The sequence below is a fragment of the Anabas testudineus genome, chromosome 6, assembly GCF_900324465.2.
Source record: "Anabas testudineus chromosome 6, fAnaTes1.2, whole genome shotgun sequence".
NCBI classification, from domain to species: Eukaryota; Metazoa; Chordata; class Actinopteri; order Anabantiformes; family Anabantidae; genus Anabas; species Anabas testudineus.
This window is the reverse complement of record NC_046615.1, coordinates 1,841,777-1,859,532: the sequence shown is the minus strand read 5'-3', so window position 1 is coordinate 1,859,532 and position 17,756 is coordinate 1,841,777. Positions and strand designations below refer to the sequence as shown.

Below are 17,756 nucleotides of genomic sequence, written 5' to 3'. Positions count from 1 at the left end.
ATACAATTCCACATGTGTTATTTCATAGTTTTCTTCAGTGTGAATCTACAATTTTCATAGTCATGAAAATAAAGGAAACTCTTTGAATGAGAAGGTGTGTCCAAACTTTTGGTCTGTACTGTATATCATAATACCAACAATCATCTTATCACAAACAAACAATACATTTGAGGCAATTTGGACTCCACAGAGGTTGGTGGCTTTACATTCAACACTAGATTAAAATTGACCACAGAAAAATATGAGAGGCTAACTATAGCTGTGCATTTTTCCTTCATAATCAAAAGTATCAAAACATTTAAATTTACAGCATACTCATGCTGCTCTATAGACCTACAAGCCCTTTAAGGTCATCATGCATACACAAAGACGAAGGCTGATTCAAATTATGTTTGAAAAACTCTTCACAGAGTCAGCAAAACAGAAGTCTGTGTGGAGCAAACTATGAATCATTTCTCATTGTTTTCACACAAAATGCCTTCAGTGACCACAGATACCAACATTTATGAACTCCTTTCTCAGTCAGAGACCATCCCCTGCAAAACACTGAACATTTACAGCACATTTGCTGTGCTAATATACTTTGTTCAAATAAATGGGTAAAAATGCAATCAAAACAGAATCCAGTTTAATTCAGTTTATTGGTATAGTTCCAAATCACAACGGAAGTCGTCTCAAGGCACTTTACAGTGTTTAAGGTTTAAGACCCTACAGAATATAACTGTATACAGAATTATATAGAAAATCCAACAACAACACTTGAGCATCAGTAAACAGTGGAGAGGAAAAACTCAGTTCAATTCAATTTTATTTGTATAGCGTCAATTCACAACAGAAGTCATCTCAGGGCACTTTACAGTGTTTAAGGTTCAAGACCTTACAAAGTATAATTATACAAAAAATGAAAAAACTCAACAATCCCATTTGAGCAAGCTTTACCAATAAGGTGAATCATGGACTCTCTTTGAGAGAGGCCGGTTTAACAGTGGAGCCAAACTTGCAGTGTACAACAGAACCTATAAATGGAATTTGCTGCATTGCTGATTCATTCTTGTTACAATACACAATAAAATATAAAATATCTTTAACATCAATTACCGTATATAAATATATATAATAAATATTGATAAAATTCAGATTTATCTGAAAAAAAAATCATAAAAAATTAAAATGTAATGCTCTCAGTTGAACTGTGTCAGTGTGCACAGTACAGTGAGACAATATCGCCATCTAATGTTGAGCTAGAAATATTACAGCAGGTTTGTGATCCTGTGTGTGTGTGTGTGTGTGTGTGTGTTTGTGTGTGTGTGTGCGCGCGAGTGTGTACTGCTACCCCTACGTTCTGAGATGAGCGACCTTTGCAACACACTCCTCCTCACTCACTGAGTATACACATAAATACTTCAGGGTTGTGAAGTACTTTGTGCGTTGTCCAATTATTAACCAGTGTCCTGATAAGGCAGGAGGGGAGAGAAAGAGAAGTAGTGAGAGGGGAACTAAGAAAGAAGGTGAGAGAAGAAAAGAAACTTCTGATAAGAGAAGCAAAGTCAGCAAAGAAAAAGGAAGGACGTTGACTCAGCAGTTGCAGTTTAGGGGAAAAAGAGGAAGCTCTGAAAGTGTACCAGTATTCAGCTTCTCATTGTGTTGATTTTCTCTGGCGGTGGCTACATGTACTCCATGGAGGGCACACAGGTGGCCAGGACCATAGAGCTGAATGACGGCACACACATGCCAGTTCTGGGTCTGGGGACATGGAAGGTAGCTTCAACACTCACTGTATCTGCTTTACTGCTGATCTGCTTTTCACTACTTAAGTGTAATGTTTTAACAACGATTTGCTAATAAGTGCATTTTAGTCCATTTTTAGTCCAAGCTCATGTATAAAAGGAGTTGTTTGACATTTTAGGACATTAACTTATTTTGCAACCAGTTTGATGACACCCTCGCATATGAGCATTAACTGTGCAGCTGGAAACTAGCACTTCTAAAGATCACTAATGCTAATATCTACTGCAACCTAAGAATATTTGTTATGTGTCCATGCTTCGATTTGCATACAAAATAAATAAAAGTAAATAAACTTCAATTACCACACTGTGGGTATTTACATGCCCCTGCCCGTAAACTGTATTGTATGCCTCTTGTACATACTATTATACTGTCTATGTGTTCCATGCATGTCTGCCTAGACTCAGATTCTAATTAGTTCATCTGTGGGAGGAACTAACTGGACTGGACATGAACTAGTGAGTGTTTGTGCCAGATGGAATGAAGTTCTGTCCAGGTGTTTGGGACATACATGTGCTCACAGTGATGTTTGACCACCTAATTCAGATAATCACCTAATCCTTGAGTTCACTTGGCTGCTTCCCCAAAACATTCTTGTGATATTGACATTTACAGGAATAGGATGGATCAGTGAGATCAGTGATCTTGACTTCTGACCTCCACCAAAATCTAATCAGTGGATCACTGAGTCCTAGTGGATGATTGTGGGGAATCTGCAGAAGTTCGCTCACGGCATTCATTTGACAGCCAGCTGTCATTGGGCGAGAGGTGGGGAACACCCTGAGGTGGAAGGTTGTCTGTCTCTGTATGTCAGGCCTGTGATGGACTGCTCATCTGTCCAGGGTGTACCCTGATGCCTGATGACAGCTGGAATAGGTTCCAGCACTCCTGTGACCCTTGAGTGGACAAGCAGTTAAGAAAATGGATGTATTTATGTCATCTGTCTGCATGTTGTTCATTTTACTTCTATACTTATATACTACTTTTAGATTTTCAAATGGTGTTTCATTACTTGCGTGCCATGACAGCTATTTGACTTCAGTAATAATAACCCCCCCCCCCTTTCTCAGGTGGACCTTGATCATAGTTTTGATCTTATCACAAAGTTCAACATTTGCGTAAAAACATTTACAACATGTCTTAGTAGTTGAATGAGGAAATCAACATCTAATGGCAGTCCAAACAGTGTGAAGGTAAATCCAGCAGCCTTAGGTCAGCTCAGCTCAACATTCAGGGTGCAAAGGTGCAATGGCACCAAAAATGGGGAATTGTGCTTTTAAGAGTGTCCAGGTTAGATTAGAAAAAGATTCCCTGGTTGAAGGAGCAGCACAAAGAGAAGTGATGTTTCTGATTGTTATAATAAGGTTTACAGTGGGAGAGATGGAAGGAAGTGAAAGGCTCCTTCTTAAAGCTTTTCACTTGTTGCAGTCCTCCCATCTTCCCCGCACATCAGTCCAGGGTGCAGTAGAAACCGCCATTGCTGCTGGATACCGCCACGTAGACACCGCCTACAGCTACTGCAATGAGGTGGGCATTGGGAAGGCTCTGCGCTCCAAGATGCAGCAGGGCATCATCAAGCGCCAGGACATGTTCATCGTCAGTAAGGTGGGTGCTGCTCCACAGTGCAACAGGAAGTGGGGGCACATGTGACGCCTTAATCCAAATGATACATTTAACCTTTTTGAACCCATACTGTTTTCATTTACTCAAACAATGTTTTACAGTATTTTACACTTCAATAAGTGCCTAGTCTGAGTCCTAATATGCTGTCTTACTTACTGTACATGGTATTTTTTCATTTCTCTTCCTGTTCTGTATTTTCCTTGCAGCTCTGGTGTACCCATCATGCCCCAGAGGACATCCCTGTGTGCCTGAACAAATCCCTGAATGATCTGCAGCTGGACTATCTGGATCTTTACCTTGTGCATTTCCCTGTTGGCCTCCAGGTTAACACTCAAAACAGTGTGACAGAACTGAAATTCTACTGCCCATTAGCCTGCACTCATAACCCCACAGTGTTTGATTAGCTTTGACTGGAGCCACTTTAGACTTAAATGTGTGTTTTGTATGCACTGATGCTTGAACTAAAAAAGGGGGGCATGCTTTGTCTTTTAACTTTACATTTCTCCTTAGAAAATGGGTGATGAGCTTTTCCCCAAGAAGAATGGAAAGACTTTGACCTCTGATGTAGATTATGTAGATGTATGGAGGGTAAGAGTACATGCAATTCCTTAGTTTGCATTTGTACTATTGTACTATTTCCACCTCCTTTTAATATGTAGTATGACTGATGTCACTGTGTGTTGCTGTATCTACAGGGGATGGAAGCCCTGCAAGCTTCAGGCAAGGTGAAGAGCATCGGTGTGTCCAACTTTAACATCCTGCAGCTGGAGAGACTTCTTGCCCTGTGCCGGGTGCCTCCTGCTGTCAATCAGGTGCTGTATATTTAGCTCCTGTTCATTCAGATTAGTCTTATTCTCTAAACTTACTGTTCTGACCTCAGGTGGATGATCACAGTATTTGGTGGCCTGCCTCAAATAGAGGTTACTTCAACACCTTTTATTCTTGCCTTTTATAAACACCAGAGCAAAGATAAAAGTACAACCTGTAACTGTGTCTCTGTGTATATTACATTAGAGGGCATGAAAAACACTGAAAAGAAAGTTGGGACAGAGACAAACTAGGACACTTTCTAAAGTGTTTACACTGTTAGGATGGGATCATAATTGGGTATAAAAGAAGCATCCACCAAAGTCTTTACAAGCAAAATAAGGTCATGGTTCACCATTTAGTCAGTTTAAAAAGACTTGCTGGATATCATGCTGAATGTAGCCGCATCCACAAATGCAACCTGATACTCTATTACACAAGGAGGAAGCCAGATATCAACTCTATGCAGAAGCAAGAGCTCACATCAGATGGACTGACAGACAGTGGAAATGTGTTCTGTGGTCAGAAAGAAGGAAAACTGACGTTGGTGAAAAAGACCATCCAGTCTATTGTCAGAGAAAGATGCAAAAGTCAGCATATGATGGTTTAGGATGTTATAGTATCTGTAGAGGTATCAGTGTGGAGACATATGCTACACATCCATGTAGTACTTGAACTTCAGTCTGATAAATACAGCCAGATGTGAGGTAACAAATTTTTATTGCATTTTAGAACTTTGCTGGAAACAAGGTTTGTAGTACAAGACACCAGAACCATTTAATGGCACCACATGATATGATCCAGTTTCATGTGCTCACTTTCACAATTCAAATGCAGAACTCCAGACACAGAATAAAAGTAGAAACGGTTCATCTTTGTAGCAGTGTTTAGCAACCCAAAGCCGGCAGGAATAAACATGTAAAAGCCAAAGTACAGACAGTAATTGGCAACTGGTAAGCAGGTAATCCAGGCAAAAGGCAACGTGACGCTTTTATCCAAAGTAGGCCAAAGGCATAGTCCACACAACCAGGAGGTCGAAAACAGACAAGCAAACAGGCAGGCAAACCATGTCAGAGCTGCAAAAGTACAACTGGTAAGGCACCCTGTCATGTGCAGGGTGAGCAGGAATGACAGGGTCTAAAATGGCAAGAGTTAGTATAAGATGTCAATGATGTCACATCATAAACATGACAGCAAGCTGTGGCAGCATATCATGATGCCTTTATTTGATGTAAGGCATCATGTAGATACAGTACATGCAGAATGTTCTGTAATATGCTGGGACAAAGATTCTGAGTGTGTTGTGGAGATCAGTATCTGCAGGTGCTCATCTTTTATTTGGCTTTCTGTCGTCCACAGGTGGAACTCCATCCCTACCTGGTGCAGGCTGACATGATAGAGTTCTGTAAATCCAAAAACATCGCCCTGACTGCATACAGCCCTTTCGGCTCGCCTGAGAGACCCCCGGAGCTGTAAGACGCACAGCATCATTCGGTCATTCCACTGACTCAGACTAAATTACGGTGTGAGGAAGCTCAGTGGTCACTCCGATTAGTAGATGTCACATTTATTTGTTTCACTTTATATACACATCCAACGTGTCTGGGCTCCAGACACGTTGTATTAGTATATGAACGAGAGAGACGTGCTGTACCTGTCACAACTACTGAGTCCTCACCTGGCTTTAGGTTAAGAGGAGACACTGATCCAAATAAGCTCCTGGAGGATCCAGTCGTTGCAGATGTAGCCAAGAAGCACAGACACAGCCCTGCACAGGTCGGTGGGAGTGTATGTACAGTATACTGTAATTATGTACTGCATGCGTGTGCTCCTGTGTCGGTAACAGTTGTATTTTCCCAGGTATTGCTAAGGTACCATGTGCAGCAGGGTATTGCAGTCATCCCTAAGAGTGACAAACCCCATCACATTCTTGAAAATACAAAGGTGAGCACAGTTGGTGTGTAGGTGTTTGGCCACAACATGAACATGAGTAACTGCCAAATTTCCCAGAAATACATTCAGATAAAAACAGAAAAAGAAAAAACGCAGTCTATGTTCCCTCAGAGAGGACGTTACTGGTCACTCCTCATCCTCATGCTGGCGTTTCCCTGTGGGGGGTGACCTGAGCCAAAATGTCAACTTTCTCTGTGGCTTTACTAAGAAGTTTTAGTGTTAGCATTAAGCACCAATGATGTAAACAATAATAAAATCTAATTTCTGCAAATGACCAACAACAGTGATGGCCACAATAAATCCTTATTATCTAAGGATCAAGTAAGTAGTCAGCTTTTTATTTACTTACTTTACCTGTGGCACAGACCCAGTATCAAGTGCTACTGAGAAATTGAAGTAGTAGCATTTGTTGCACAAACCTAGTAAATTGTTTTTGGTTTTGCAGCCACTGTGTATGATTTTATCTTTATAAAACTGATGCAACTGCCTGTAAATTGCTCTGCTGGTGGCATATTATGCAGATCTTTGACTTCAGTCTGACTGAAGAAGACATGAGAGCACTCAGAGGACTGAACCGAGGTTGGAAGGCCTGCATGCTTGACGAGTAAGTCAACACACATCCATTAAAGTATTGTACAATGTGCATCTGCTGTGTTCTCCACTGTTTGTTGTTCTGCTTTTTAGTATCAAGAGTCATCCATACTACCCCTTTGACTGAGGTTGCCTGGACTGCTGACAGTGTCATCCTCTGTGTGTCATCAGTGACTTGTTCACCTAACAATGATGAAACGTGATAACTGTTTCCAAATGTGAATGAATTAAAAATTACCAGGACTTTGGGAAGCTTGTGTCTATTTTGCTAATAACAGAAATTTACTTTTTCTGTTTCCCTGTAATGAATAATAAATGTATGTATTTGTAAACAAGTGAGTGTGTGTTCAGGTGGGCACTGCTGAATGGACTTTGTGAAAACAAATGTGAGAATTTCTCTTGTGCGTATGATACTTGTCACTCAGTCTGCAGATCAGTTAGAGTAACTGTCTATATGAGTCTAAATTAACACATAGATAACAATATTAACTTAAAGGCTACCTCAGAAGCACTAGTCCCCTGCTCTAAGTGTAATAAGGCAAAGTGAGCTTAGAGCTGACATGAGGATTACTACAGTAATGTTTACTGGGACTGTGGTCCATCGTCAGCTGCTATGTACAGTGTCTTAATAAACTGTAGTTATTGAAGAAGATGTTCCCCAAATGAAAGCATAGTTCCTCTAAATCCACAGTTTGTTTCAGACTTCAATTAAATCACTAAATACTTGTTCTGAGAGCTTTTAAAACATGGATGACCTGCAGTCTGTACCATCCCTGAACGTCTCACTGCTCAATACAGACACAGCATTACCTTCCAAACATAAATCTGACACAGGTGATAGGACCGGTTATGATTAGAAATATCAGAATGGGACTGAGACATTATATTGGATTTGCTGGCAGCCATTAATATTTTTTTGTTCCATCTTCCCCAACTAAGACACAGTGGAAACCTCACTATCTGTGCTTGTTAGGGTTAGGGTTAGGGTTAGTCTATGTCATGGACATTTGGGCTATCCTGGTTTGCAGCTTTAAATTCAAATTGAGCATTAAGCATCAGCAAACAATCAGTGATATACAAAAACTCTGTTGGCTGTAGCTCAACCTCCAGTGTGACCTCCTGGTCTGCATGATGTAGATACTGCAACTCCCACCATCGCAAATGTTATAGGTTTACTCATGGATAACATTAAGCCAGCCTCCAGTGTCTGAGTCTGAGTGATGTAATGTCTGTCAACACATATTATCAGATGCTTGCCACAGAAACTGAACTCATTGGTCAGCATTATTGCTGCTCCTTGTGTCATTTCTCTTTCAGTCATAAGTAAAACAAACCCAAAGTAAAAGTCCTTTATCTGTGGGGTGATCTTCTCTTCTCTCTTTGTTCCATCTTCTTCTCTGGAGACAGTGACGACTGTGAGGACTTTACAGTGCACACACAAGCTGAGGTGCCTGCAATGCGTTTCGGTAAGTCAGGGCCTCTGGACCACGTGCCGTTGTCTGGATCGTACACCTGAGTGGCTCTGGAGAATGCCATGCCCTCCCAGCTATAGCCCCCAAGCACATAGATCCTCTCTGCCCAGACTGCAAGGCCCGCCTCGCTGTTGGGCAGCAGCAGTGGTGCCACCTGGGTCCACTGGTTGCTGCGAGGGTCATAAGACTCGACCTGCAGGATGTCAAAGCGCTCTGTGGTGTCTTCATGGTCATTGCTGCCCCCAATGGCGTAGATTAGGTGGTGGAGTGAGGCCATGCAGTGCCAGCCCCGGGCCAGAGACATGGCCTGCTGTTCTACCCACATATTGCCGTCCCCTGATGGATCATAACTCAGGACGTCTCTGCGGTATGGGCCGATCTGATAGTCATGTCCGCCTGAGATGTAGACCACACCGTGATGGACTGTTCCAGCATGGCCATAAGTAAACCTACAAAACCCAAAATGCTGACTGTAGATGTATGAACCAGATTTTATAGCATCTAAAAAATCCCCCATGAAACAGCAGACCCAGTGTTATGTTGCTCTTACCTGGGCAGTCCTGCCACGTAGGACCAGCAGTCCTCAGCGGGGCAGTAAACTTCCACAGAGGACAAAGCTCCAGCATCATTTCTTCCACCAACAGCGATCAGGCCCTCTCCCACTGCCCCCAGGTAGAAGTCCACTCGCCGCTGATTCATTGGAGCTCCCTGGAAAAACATCACACTGTTTATGTGTCTGGGCTACTGAGATACTAAATCATGAAGTTAAAATAATTGCTGCTGGATGTTGCAATTTTTCTTTTTACTGTGACACCTGCTCACATGTCGTCCTTACTGAATTTTGTGGTGCTTGAATTGAGATTATCAAACTTTGTTACAGTACCCTGGTCCACTGGTTGTGGCGCGGGTCGTATCTGTAGAGCAGGTTACAGGCAGCGTCTCCACCATTGTCCCTCGACGAGCTGCCACCAGCAGCGAAGATAAAGCCCCCCAGTACTGCTAGGCAGTGGTGGCTCCGCTGGGCCGGCAGCTCAGTTTCCACCTCCCAGGTTCCTGTTTCACTGTCCAACCGACAAACACTGGCGCTCAGCTCCTCTCCAAATTCTGACACCTCAAGAAGGTAAGGTGAGAAAAAGGAGGTTATGGGAATTTAATGATTTCAGTTCCAGCTCAATTTACACAGTAAAATATAAGTAAGATGTAGGTTGTATAGCAAGTCCAATTCCAGATACAGTACAAGTCTTCCAATATCATGTTTTACAAGTCAAACAAGTGTTCTAACAGTAGACTTAGAGTAGCAGGGGTGTAATCGACCTCTTTAGGGAGTCAACTCTCCATCAAGCCTAGATCAAGTTTCACGTCTTTGTGACTTAAGTCTGACTAGAGTCTCCGTCTTGTTTAGATGTACCAACAACTATACATTTATGTCTTCAGCACGTTTTTCACTGAGTGTGTAATTTTTAATTTATAAATTCATTTTCACAGTTCCTGTTTCACTTGTCAGTCAACCTTGCAGACTGATAACATGACTGCAGACTGGAAATGCCCCAATCTAGTATTATTAGAATCCAAAATTAAACTATCATCACCCACGTGTACCTCTCCTCCAATCAGTAGTAGCCGCTCTACTCCCCCCCTCAGCATGGTTTGCTGTGTTTGCAGCAGGGGCTGTGCACTGGGCCTGGCATGGTACTCCAGAGCTTCCTCCACCAGGCCCTCACAACCGTCCTCCTCCGGCAGTAGAGCTTGTATTGCTGGCAGAACCTCGCCAACAAGCTCTCCCACTGGTATCAGAGAGAAGTGGATGTAGGAGAGGAGCTGTGTGGCATGGGCCACCCGCTCAGGGGTTTGGCTAAGCCACTGCAGGGTGGCCCGGAGAAGTGCCTGCTCACTGTCGTGCTGAACCTGATGATGAAGAGAGGAGGCCTGAGATTAATGATGGAAGTTGTACACATCACCTCTTTTCTACAATATAATGTGTTCAGAATCACATTTGAACCTTTTCAAACTTAAAAACACTCTTTGATCACTGACCTGGCCACAGGAGAGGTAGGAGGTGAGTTTGGGTAAAGGAATGTTGTGAAGGAAGTCCGGGGTGAAAGAGAGTGTAGCGAAGTGTGTGAGGATGAAGCAGTCAATGAAGGTGTCCAGTCGCTCAAGACTGTAGAGCAGAGCCAGTTCCTGCAGGTACAGGTAGTTGTCCTCACTCACTTCCTGCTCCAGGTACTGGCAGCAGAAATCCACCACTCGCCACACCTGAACAAACAGATCTATATTGATCACTGATGATCAGTGGTGGGGCAGTGTTGCATGATCAGACATGGCTCAGAACAAATGTGGACAGCTGTCCACTTAACACAGTCCACTGCTGCATCCTGAAATGTAGCTCCATTACACAAGGAGGAAGCCCAAAATCAATTCTGTGCAGAAACGCAGAGACAGAGTCTGTGGGCCTGACTGACCTGTCTCCAGTCCACGTCTATCTTCTACTTCTAAATAAGGACTTAAAAATCAGTTCTACAACTGATGATAGGGTATGGTTTAACAATTCTTATTTATTAGCATCAATTCTACACACAAACCTTATGTAGGACTAACAAAGCTGACCTCTGACTCCTTTTGCTGCTAATCCTGCATCATACATCACGTTTCTAATGGAGGGCTCATAGAAACACTGAGCTGATGCATTTATGAATCCTGACAAACTTCTAAATGTTGCTTTTTTTGTCAGTTGTTTTTCTTTGTATTGCAATGCACTGCACTGCACTCAAACATGATTCAAAACTCTAGCATCATGTGTGGAACACAAATGGGCTGGTTTCATACCTGCAGAAGGTGGGCAGCTTCCAGCACATAGTCAATGTTTCCTCCATCTAATGGCAACTCTCCGCTATACAGAAAGTCCACTACAGCCTTCAGGCCGATGTAGGACATGCCAACCAGCTCCACCTGCAGACAGGAAGAGGACAGATGATCTACAATTCCCTGCTATTCCATATGCAGGATGTCTTCTTTGCAGAATCTCTACGCACCTCTTCCTGGTGTTTCTCCCTCATACCCAAGGTGAACATAGCTTGGAAATATGGGCTGGAGATGGCCAGCAGGGCTCGGTGAGCAGGGACACGCTGCTCATCAGCCACCAGAACCACATCACAGAACTGGCTGTGCTGCCGCTGCTCGTTAAGACCCTGCAACAACTCTGCAGCTACGTCCACCCAGCGGAACACCTGCAAACACAATGACACAAGGCCTGAAGCCCTTTTCCTATAATTTTTACTGTGAGGGGAAAACGTCTTCCTCACTTTTCAAATCCTGTTTTGTCCCACTACCCCTAAGAGTTCAACTGATTAATTTTTAAGACCACAAAGATTACTCTCTGGAAAAGCTCCTCTGCATGTTGGGTAAAAACATTGTTAGGCTTTTACTAATAACAGATACTAGGAGACAAACATCATTTATTGAGTGGAAATGGAAATGGAAATGGTTTAATGTTTATATTTTATATTATATAATACTGCTACACAATGAGGCAACACTGGGACAGTGAGGATGAATCAGCTGATTATAAAAGATAAGTCTGGCTGTAAGACTCTTCCCTCTGTTCAGTCCTATCACAGACACACACAAACACTGACCTTGGACGATTCACTGATCCGCTGGGGCCTACACACACAGCTTAGTTTGGCATTGTCCATTATGTCCCCTCAGGCAGGCATCATCTGAAGGACACACATACACACATATGCAATGTTTCCATCACCACAGAAGACATTCACTCCCCTCCAAAAGTATTGGTATTTTGTACTTTTTGCTCACATGAATAGTGGGTGGGTTCAAACAAAAGGTGCCATCTTCAATTTGTGCATAGGATCCACATGTAAACACCTGGAAATAACAGCTGTGTTGATATTTTGTCTTATATTCATCTTTTGATGTCAAACCCAATTTTTTTTCAGTCTACAGAGGAAAATAAAGGAACTGACCTCACTGTTCCAATACTTTTGGAGGACAGTATAACATGGATTTACATTTACTCACCATAGTGCTAAGCATAATTACTAATTTCCTAGCCCTGATCTTTAACCTTAAACTGGCCACATTATGCTTCGTGTCTTATTCCAATCTTAACTGATCCAACCTACATGATTTTGAAGTGTAAATACATGTCATACTGCTGTACTCGTTATGCATCAGCTCCTCTGGACATCAGACTAAAAAGGCCAGTTTGAGCTTCTGTGTCTCAAGCTTTATATGAAAATATACTCTATCTATCTATCTATCTATCTATCTATCTATCTATCTATCTATCTATCTACACATACACACACTTTACAAAAGTATATTTGTAACCTCAGGAACAGGAAAAGCACAACATGACCCCTTTAAACCAAGTCACACTAACCTAACATGTAACCACTTTTGTTGTGTTTTTACCCTTTGATGAAGCAGGAAACATGATTCCTCACAATAATGAGGTGAATTACACATAACTCACCTAAATATACGTGTATATTTCACTAATTATTAAAATAATGCATCGTAGAGCAAAACCAAATGTATCTCGAAGACGTCAATGTACCTGACATGTAGATCTTTCTGTGATTGTGAATACACTTGGTCTTATTTACACACACACACACACACACACACACACACACACACACACACACACACACACACACACACACACACACACACACACACAGAATGCTAAGTTTACTGGTTTAAAGCCTACAAAGGTTTCATTATTACTAAGTGACTGTACTCACAGTCGGACGTGCAGCAGACACCTGGTTCCAACAGCAGCTCTGTTTACTCTGTGAGCCCAACAAGCAGCAGCATTTAAGGAAGCAAACTAACGACGACACAAACGGAACTGCTTCTTGGCAACTGTCAGGAAGAGAATTTAAGTACTCTTTTAACCCAGTCTCTTCTTACAAAGACATAGTCAATATGTGCAAAACCCTGTTAGTTAGAACACAGACAGAGTGGTTTTATGTAGCTAGCATAACAACGGCTAGCATGGATATACAAATAAACTTCCGTTTTATATTTTCAAAATAAACGTCTCTGTCTCATTAATACTAACCAAGCAAACTAAAAAAATAGAAAAGGAAAATGAGTAACACATAAAATAATACAGTAAAATATACCAAACTACAAAACTTAACTGTGGGATACTGTTGTATAGCAATTATTTCCACCTTTGTAAGAGTATCTGAGAGAGTTTGATCCGATATAATGGATCCGTTGTTAGAAAATGCTCTATCCATGCAATGTTAAAGGTTTGTTTCATATAAATATAAAGAAAACACGCTACTGCTAGAGGTGGATAAAAGTGGTCTAATATTCAACTGTTGAAACATGGGAAAATACACCATTGTAGTGTTATTTTATTATGAAACTGAAATGTTTTCACCGGATGTTGTGACCGGTACTGGCAGGAAATAATGTAAAGCTCAATTGACCAATCACAGACGGTTCTTTGCGAAGACATTCAAGACCGGCAATGTCACAGACGGTTTAAAGACAACTGATTAAAATATAATCAACTAATAAATTATGACTAAAATAGTAAAAAATGAGCTCCTTCACCAACTGCATCATCAATAATGTTTACATGTAATGAACTTGTGGTTTGTATTTCGTTTACAGATAAGAGAATAATACATCAATATCTAGGCCTTTGTGAGGCTTTGTTCTGCTTATTAAGGAGTTACATTGACAAGCATACACTGTATGGCTCAGTGATGGGTCCCAAATGGACAATCATTACTGGAAACACACAGTCAAAAGGAGAAACACTATTTCACAGAGCTTTTTCTTTTTTTGCAATAAGGTTACTGCATATATACCGAATTCTGTATTAAAGCTTTCTCAAATTAGTTATTTGAGTTTACTCAAGTTTTTAATAAAAAGAGCTCTTTATATCAGGTCCAAAGTCACTGCAGGCGTGATGACGAACAACTGGGCTGCTATAGAGGTCTCATCTGTCAGAGATACTGAGCTGGCAGGATCTGAATGTGATCTTCATCATTAACTAAAGGCATATGAATTATATAGTGGAGAACCACGTCTGAAACTACATATTGAAACACAGATCGGGCCTACATGTTCTCTGTGAAGAAGGTTTTCCATGTTTTATGAACTTGTCTGTTGGCTGATCAGGATCAGCTTATTTTGCTACTTGATACCTGCCAGACACAGATGTAAAGTATAAATAAAATACAACACAATTCTTTTCTCATGAACACCAAACTCAAGGACAATATTTGGTTAAGAGCAGGAAGGTAAGATGGGAAGTTGATGGACCAGCAGGTGGCAGGATGATGCAGCAGCAGACAGTGGGGAGTGACCAAGCTCAGACCTGGGATTTAAGGAGTTAGTGGACTTCCAGGAGGACAGAACAGACCTTTGACACCCGTGGATGTATGGATGTCTCTTTGCATTTTGTGAAGCCTACATGCAAACCTTGCCCCTGGTCACTTAAAGTGTAGTTGTTGTAATTTTGGATGTAGTTGCTTGTAGGTGCTGTGTGACGGGCCTGAAGCAGCAAATGTTACCAGTTGTATTGAACTAAAAGGGAGCCATTGAAACTAAATTGATACATCTTAATACCTTTGCACTTAACTTGTCAGTCTGTCAAGCTGCAAAACCTAGTAAAACAAAAGCCGGAAGTAATTATTTTGCCTTCAGAATAAAATTGCGAATGAAATTGTATTTTCTGGGTTCTTCTGTCTTTCTGTATTTTCTGCTTCTCACAGGATGCTACAAGTACTCGTTAGGTGTTGAGTCGTTGAATGTATCTAGTACTGATATTGCCTCTATTCCCACTTTTTTTCTAGTTTGCCATCCATGAGAACCACCTGCATTTTGTTTCAAATGTGCATATATCAATCTTCACATCGGGTTCCCTAACAAACTCAAACAAATAATTATATATGATTATAATATATGTAATATGCAGAGCACATAAAAGCAAAAATCATTATATAAATAATGAAAGAGCATGGCATGTGACATCTTGTGTAACAGTTGTGTCCTCACTAGTTGGGCATGAGATGATGATCATGGACTTTCTACACAGTAGGAGTCACAATATGTTGCTAAATGCTAACTTTATGTACAATACTTTATGCTAATATCACAACTACAGCTCTGGAAAAACTACTAACAACATTTCTCCTACATTTTGAATAAAACATGTTATTTAGAACATACATTTAAAGAAAATGACACAGACATCAAAATAATGAAAATGATACAATCAGATGTGTAGGACTTTAATAGACACTGGTATGAAATGAAAGCAATTGTCATACAGATGCTATTTTATAAAAAACAATGCACTGGTCTCCCGTATGTTTCAAAGTGCAATATTTCACCACTTTAAACTTTATTTTAAAAGTCCTTAGCGGAAGTTCTACTTGTATGTTGTCGCTGCCTTGACGACTGACCACTCGCAGGGAGGAGGTGAATCCACCGTCTGGAGCGTTTCTCATTGTGGCTGCTGGCAACCTGATTGACTAACATCACCAACGCCCCTGAAGTGGTAATATACAGGAAATGAACCGAGCTGCTAGAAAAAGAGACGTCTTTTTCCGTTAAGTCTAGTGCGGTGGTCGTGATTTTGGAGTAACGCTACCGGTCTCCGTTATCTGATGTGTAGCATCAACTGTTCAACTTAGCCGCTTTATTACCGTCTAGCTAGCTGCCTCACGTTTGGATTGATACAACATAGATTACGACTCGTTTACTCCCGTCTACTCGAAAAATGGCAACCAAGATCGATAAAGAGGCTTGCAGAGAGGCTTACAACCAAGTCAGAGACGATGCCACGGATATCATTTGGTGAGTATGCGGACATGGTAAACTATCCATACTCCATTGAAGTATGATTCTAATGTATAATATCACGTTAATTAACAAAATTTCAAGTGTCATAGTTTTAACCCAGGACCTCTTCCGGATACTCAGTTTATGTTATTTACTTCGGCGGACAAATAATATAAAAAACACTCTGTTTTTCGATATAATTTCAATTACCATTTGTATTTACTAAGCCCGTTACCGCCCCCTGCGCCGTCTTGTCGGTGGAGACAGGCGCAAAAAAAGATGCGGACCTTTTATAAAAGTTGACATTTTATCTAAATGAACGCCGTTTTGCTAACTGGATACAAGCCGATTTTATTACAGATGCCCGGAGACACCGACGATGTAACGAACTGTATTATATACCATATGCACGATGTAGATATCCAAATAAACGTTAAATTCCTACATATTTAAAAGTGGGTTCACCTGTTTACGCGCTCAAACGGCACAATGGGCTTTTACCGCAAGTGAAACCTGCAGTTGTCTCACAGTAGAGACACAAAGCTTCTAGTCGTGGTTATAATGTTCGTGGCTAAATTACATGGAGGCTTCAGTGCCCCGAGCCTCTGATCTGTACTGTGGCCGTTTGGCGGTCACACACTGCACAGTTATCTGGTCCAGCGGGGCAGAAGTAATTTCCTTTGTCCTGAATCCAGAGAGGACAACGTCAGACTGGGGACACTGACACATGGCTGACACACAGCTGCCACACTGCGTGGGCGACGTGGGCATTTTACGCCTTGCTTCAATATGCAAAATGGCTCTGATGTGCACATTAGGTTATTGTTGTGAATCAACAGATCACCGTGACAGTGGATAAAGTGTGTTGTAATAATGCATGACGAACTCTGCACCTTCCAGGGCTGCGTTTCATTATGAGGGCTCCAGGATCGTGCCTGCGGGACAAGGTGCTGACTATGAGGACTTCAAGAATTTGTGCACAGGTAAAGAGCAGGTTTTCTTTAACAAGTGCTACCCTATGTGTTGTGTGTTGTGTAATGTGTGGCTGAAACACCTCTCCCTGCTGATGACTGGTCTAGAATGTGTTGTGTGTTTGTGGATGGGTTAAACAGCCTATATGCCACACAGATTGACTTGGCAGGACACTAATCCTTTAAGACTCTGTGCTCTGTCACCCATTGGCTTTGAGCCCTGTAACTATGCTGTAGCACTCAATGTAACGCCGTATTCATTGCATAATCTGTTCTACTATATTCTCTGCCTGGTTTTTATGAGGTGAAACATTTTAGTTCTGTCTTGTGCATAGTGGTGCTTATCTGTAATTTCCTGAATGACTGTACAATGGGAAGATGTTGTATACGCCTTGTTCTCCAATAGTTGGCATACATGCAAGTTTCATTTTCACCCTTCACGACCAGTTGTGCCTAAAATACTAACAGACTTAAACCAAAGTACCTGTATATAACTGTAAAGTCTGATGAGAGATTCTAGATTCTACTCCTCTCATCTGGTCAGATGTTGGGTGTGGTTGTTCCTGATGCTGGCTCTTGTTGTCTTTTAAGTTTGCAGCCTCAGGGGTGTGCTGCGTTTTTTTTTTGTTCTTTTTTTTTCTGACATTTCAGAGCTCACATTCCTATGTTGAAATAACTCTATATCACTGTGCTTTGCACCAGCTGAGCTGGTTTC

The 17,756-nt window shown here is 41.5% G+C and overlaps 2 protein-coding genes across 4 annotated transcripts; one reads left to right on the top strand and one right to left on the bottom strand.

Moving 5' to 3' along the window:
- The first annotated feature begins 1,418 nt into the window (after window positions 1–1,418).
- Window positions 1,419–6,990, top strand: zgc:56622 (aldo/keto reductase). Of its 2 annotated transcripts, XM_026364851.1 has the most exons (10): window positions 1,420–1,758; window positions 3,217–3,393; window positions 3,618–3,734; window positions 3,922–3,999; window positions 4,107–4,223; window positions 5,578–5,690; window positions 5,907–5,994; window positions 6,079–6,162; window positions 6,693–6,775; window positions 6,856–6,990. In XM_026364851.1, the coding sequence occupies exons 1-10, from the start codon at window positions 1,669–1,671 to the stop codon at window positions 6,887–6,889; spliced, it is 981 nt and encodes a 326-aa protein (XP_026220636.1). In that variant the 5' UTR covers window positions 1,420–1,668; the 3' UTR covers window positions 6,890–6,990. The 2 variants fall into 2 exon arrangements, with proteins under 2 accessions (XP_026220635.1, XP_026220636.1); XM_026364850.1 differs by having other exon boundaries at window positions 1,419–1,758; window positions 5,907–6,162.
- Window positions 6,991–8,085: 1,095 nt separating this feature from the next.
- Window positions 8,086–13,260, bottom strand: klhl36 (kelch-like family member 36). Of its 2 annotated transcripts, XM_026364849.1 has the most exons (10): window positions 13,004–13,260; window positions 12,051–12,119; window positions 11,870–11,953; window positions 11,267–11,461; window positions 11,061–11,183; window positions 10,269–10,490; window positions 9,834–10,139; window positions 9,118–9,345; window positions 8,785–8,942; window positions 8,086–8,683 (listed from the first exon to the last, which is right to left on the bottom strand). In XM_026364849.1, exons 3-10 carry the CDS (start codon window positions 11,927–11,929, stop codon window positions 8,113–8,115), a joined length of 1,863 nt encoding a protein of 620 aa, XP_026220634.1. In that variant the 5' UTR covers window positions 11,930–11,953; window positions 12,051–12,119; window positions 13,004–13,260; the 3' UTR covers window positions 8,086–8,112. The 2 variants fall into 2 exon arrangements, with proteins under 2 accessions (XP_026220634.1, XP_026220633.1); XM_026364848.1 differs by lacking the exon at window positions 12,051–12,119.
- Between the last annotated feature and the right edge of the window lie 4,496 nt (window positions 13,261–17,756).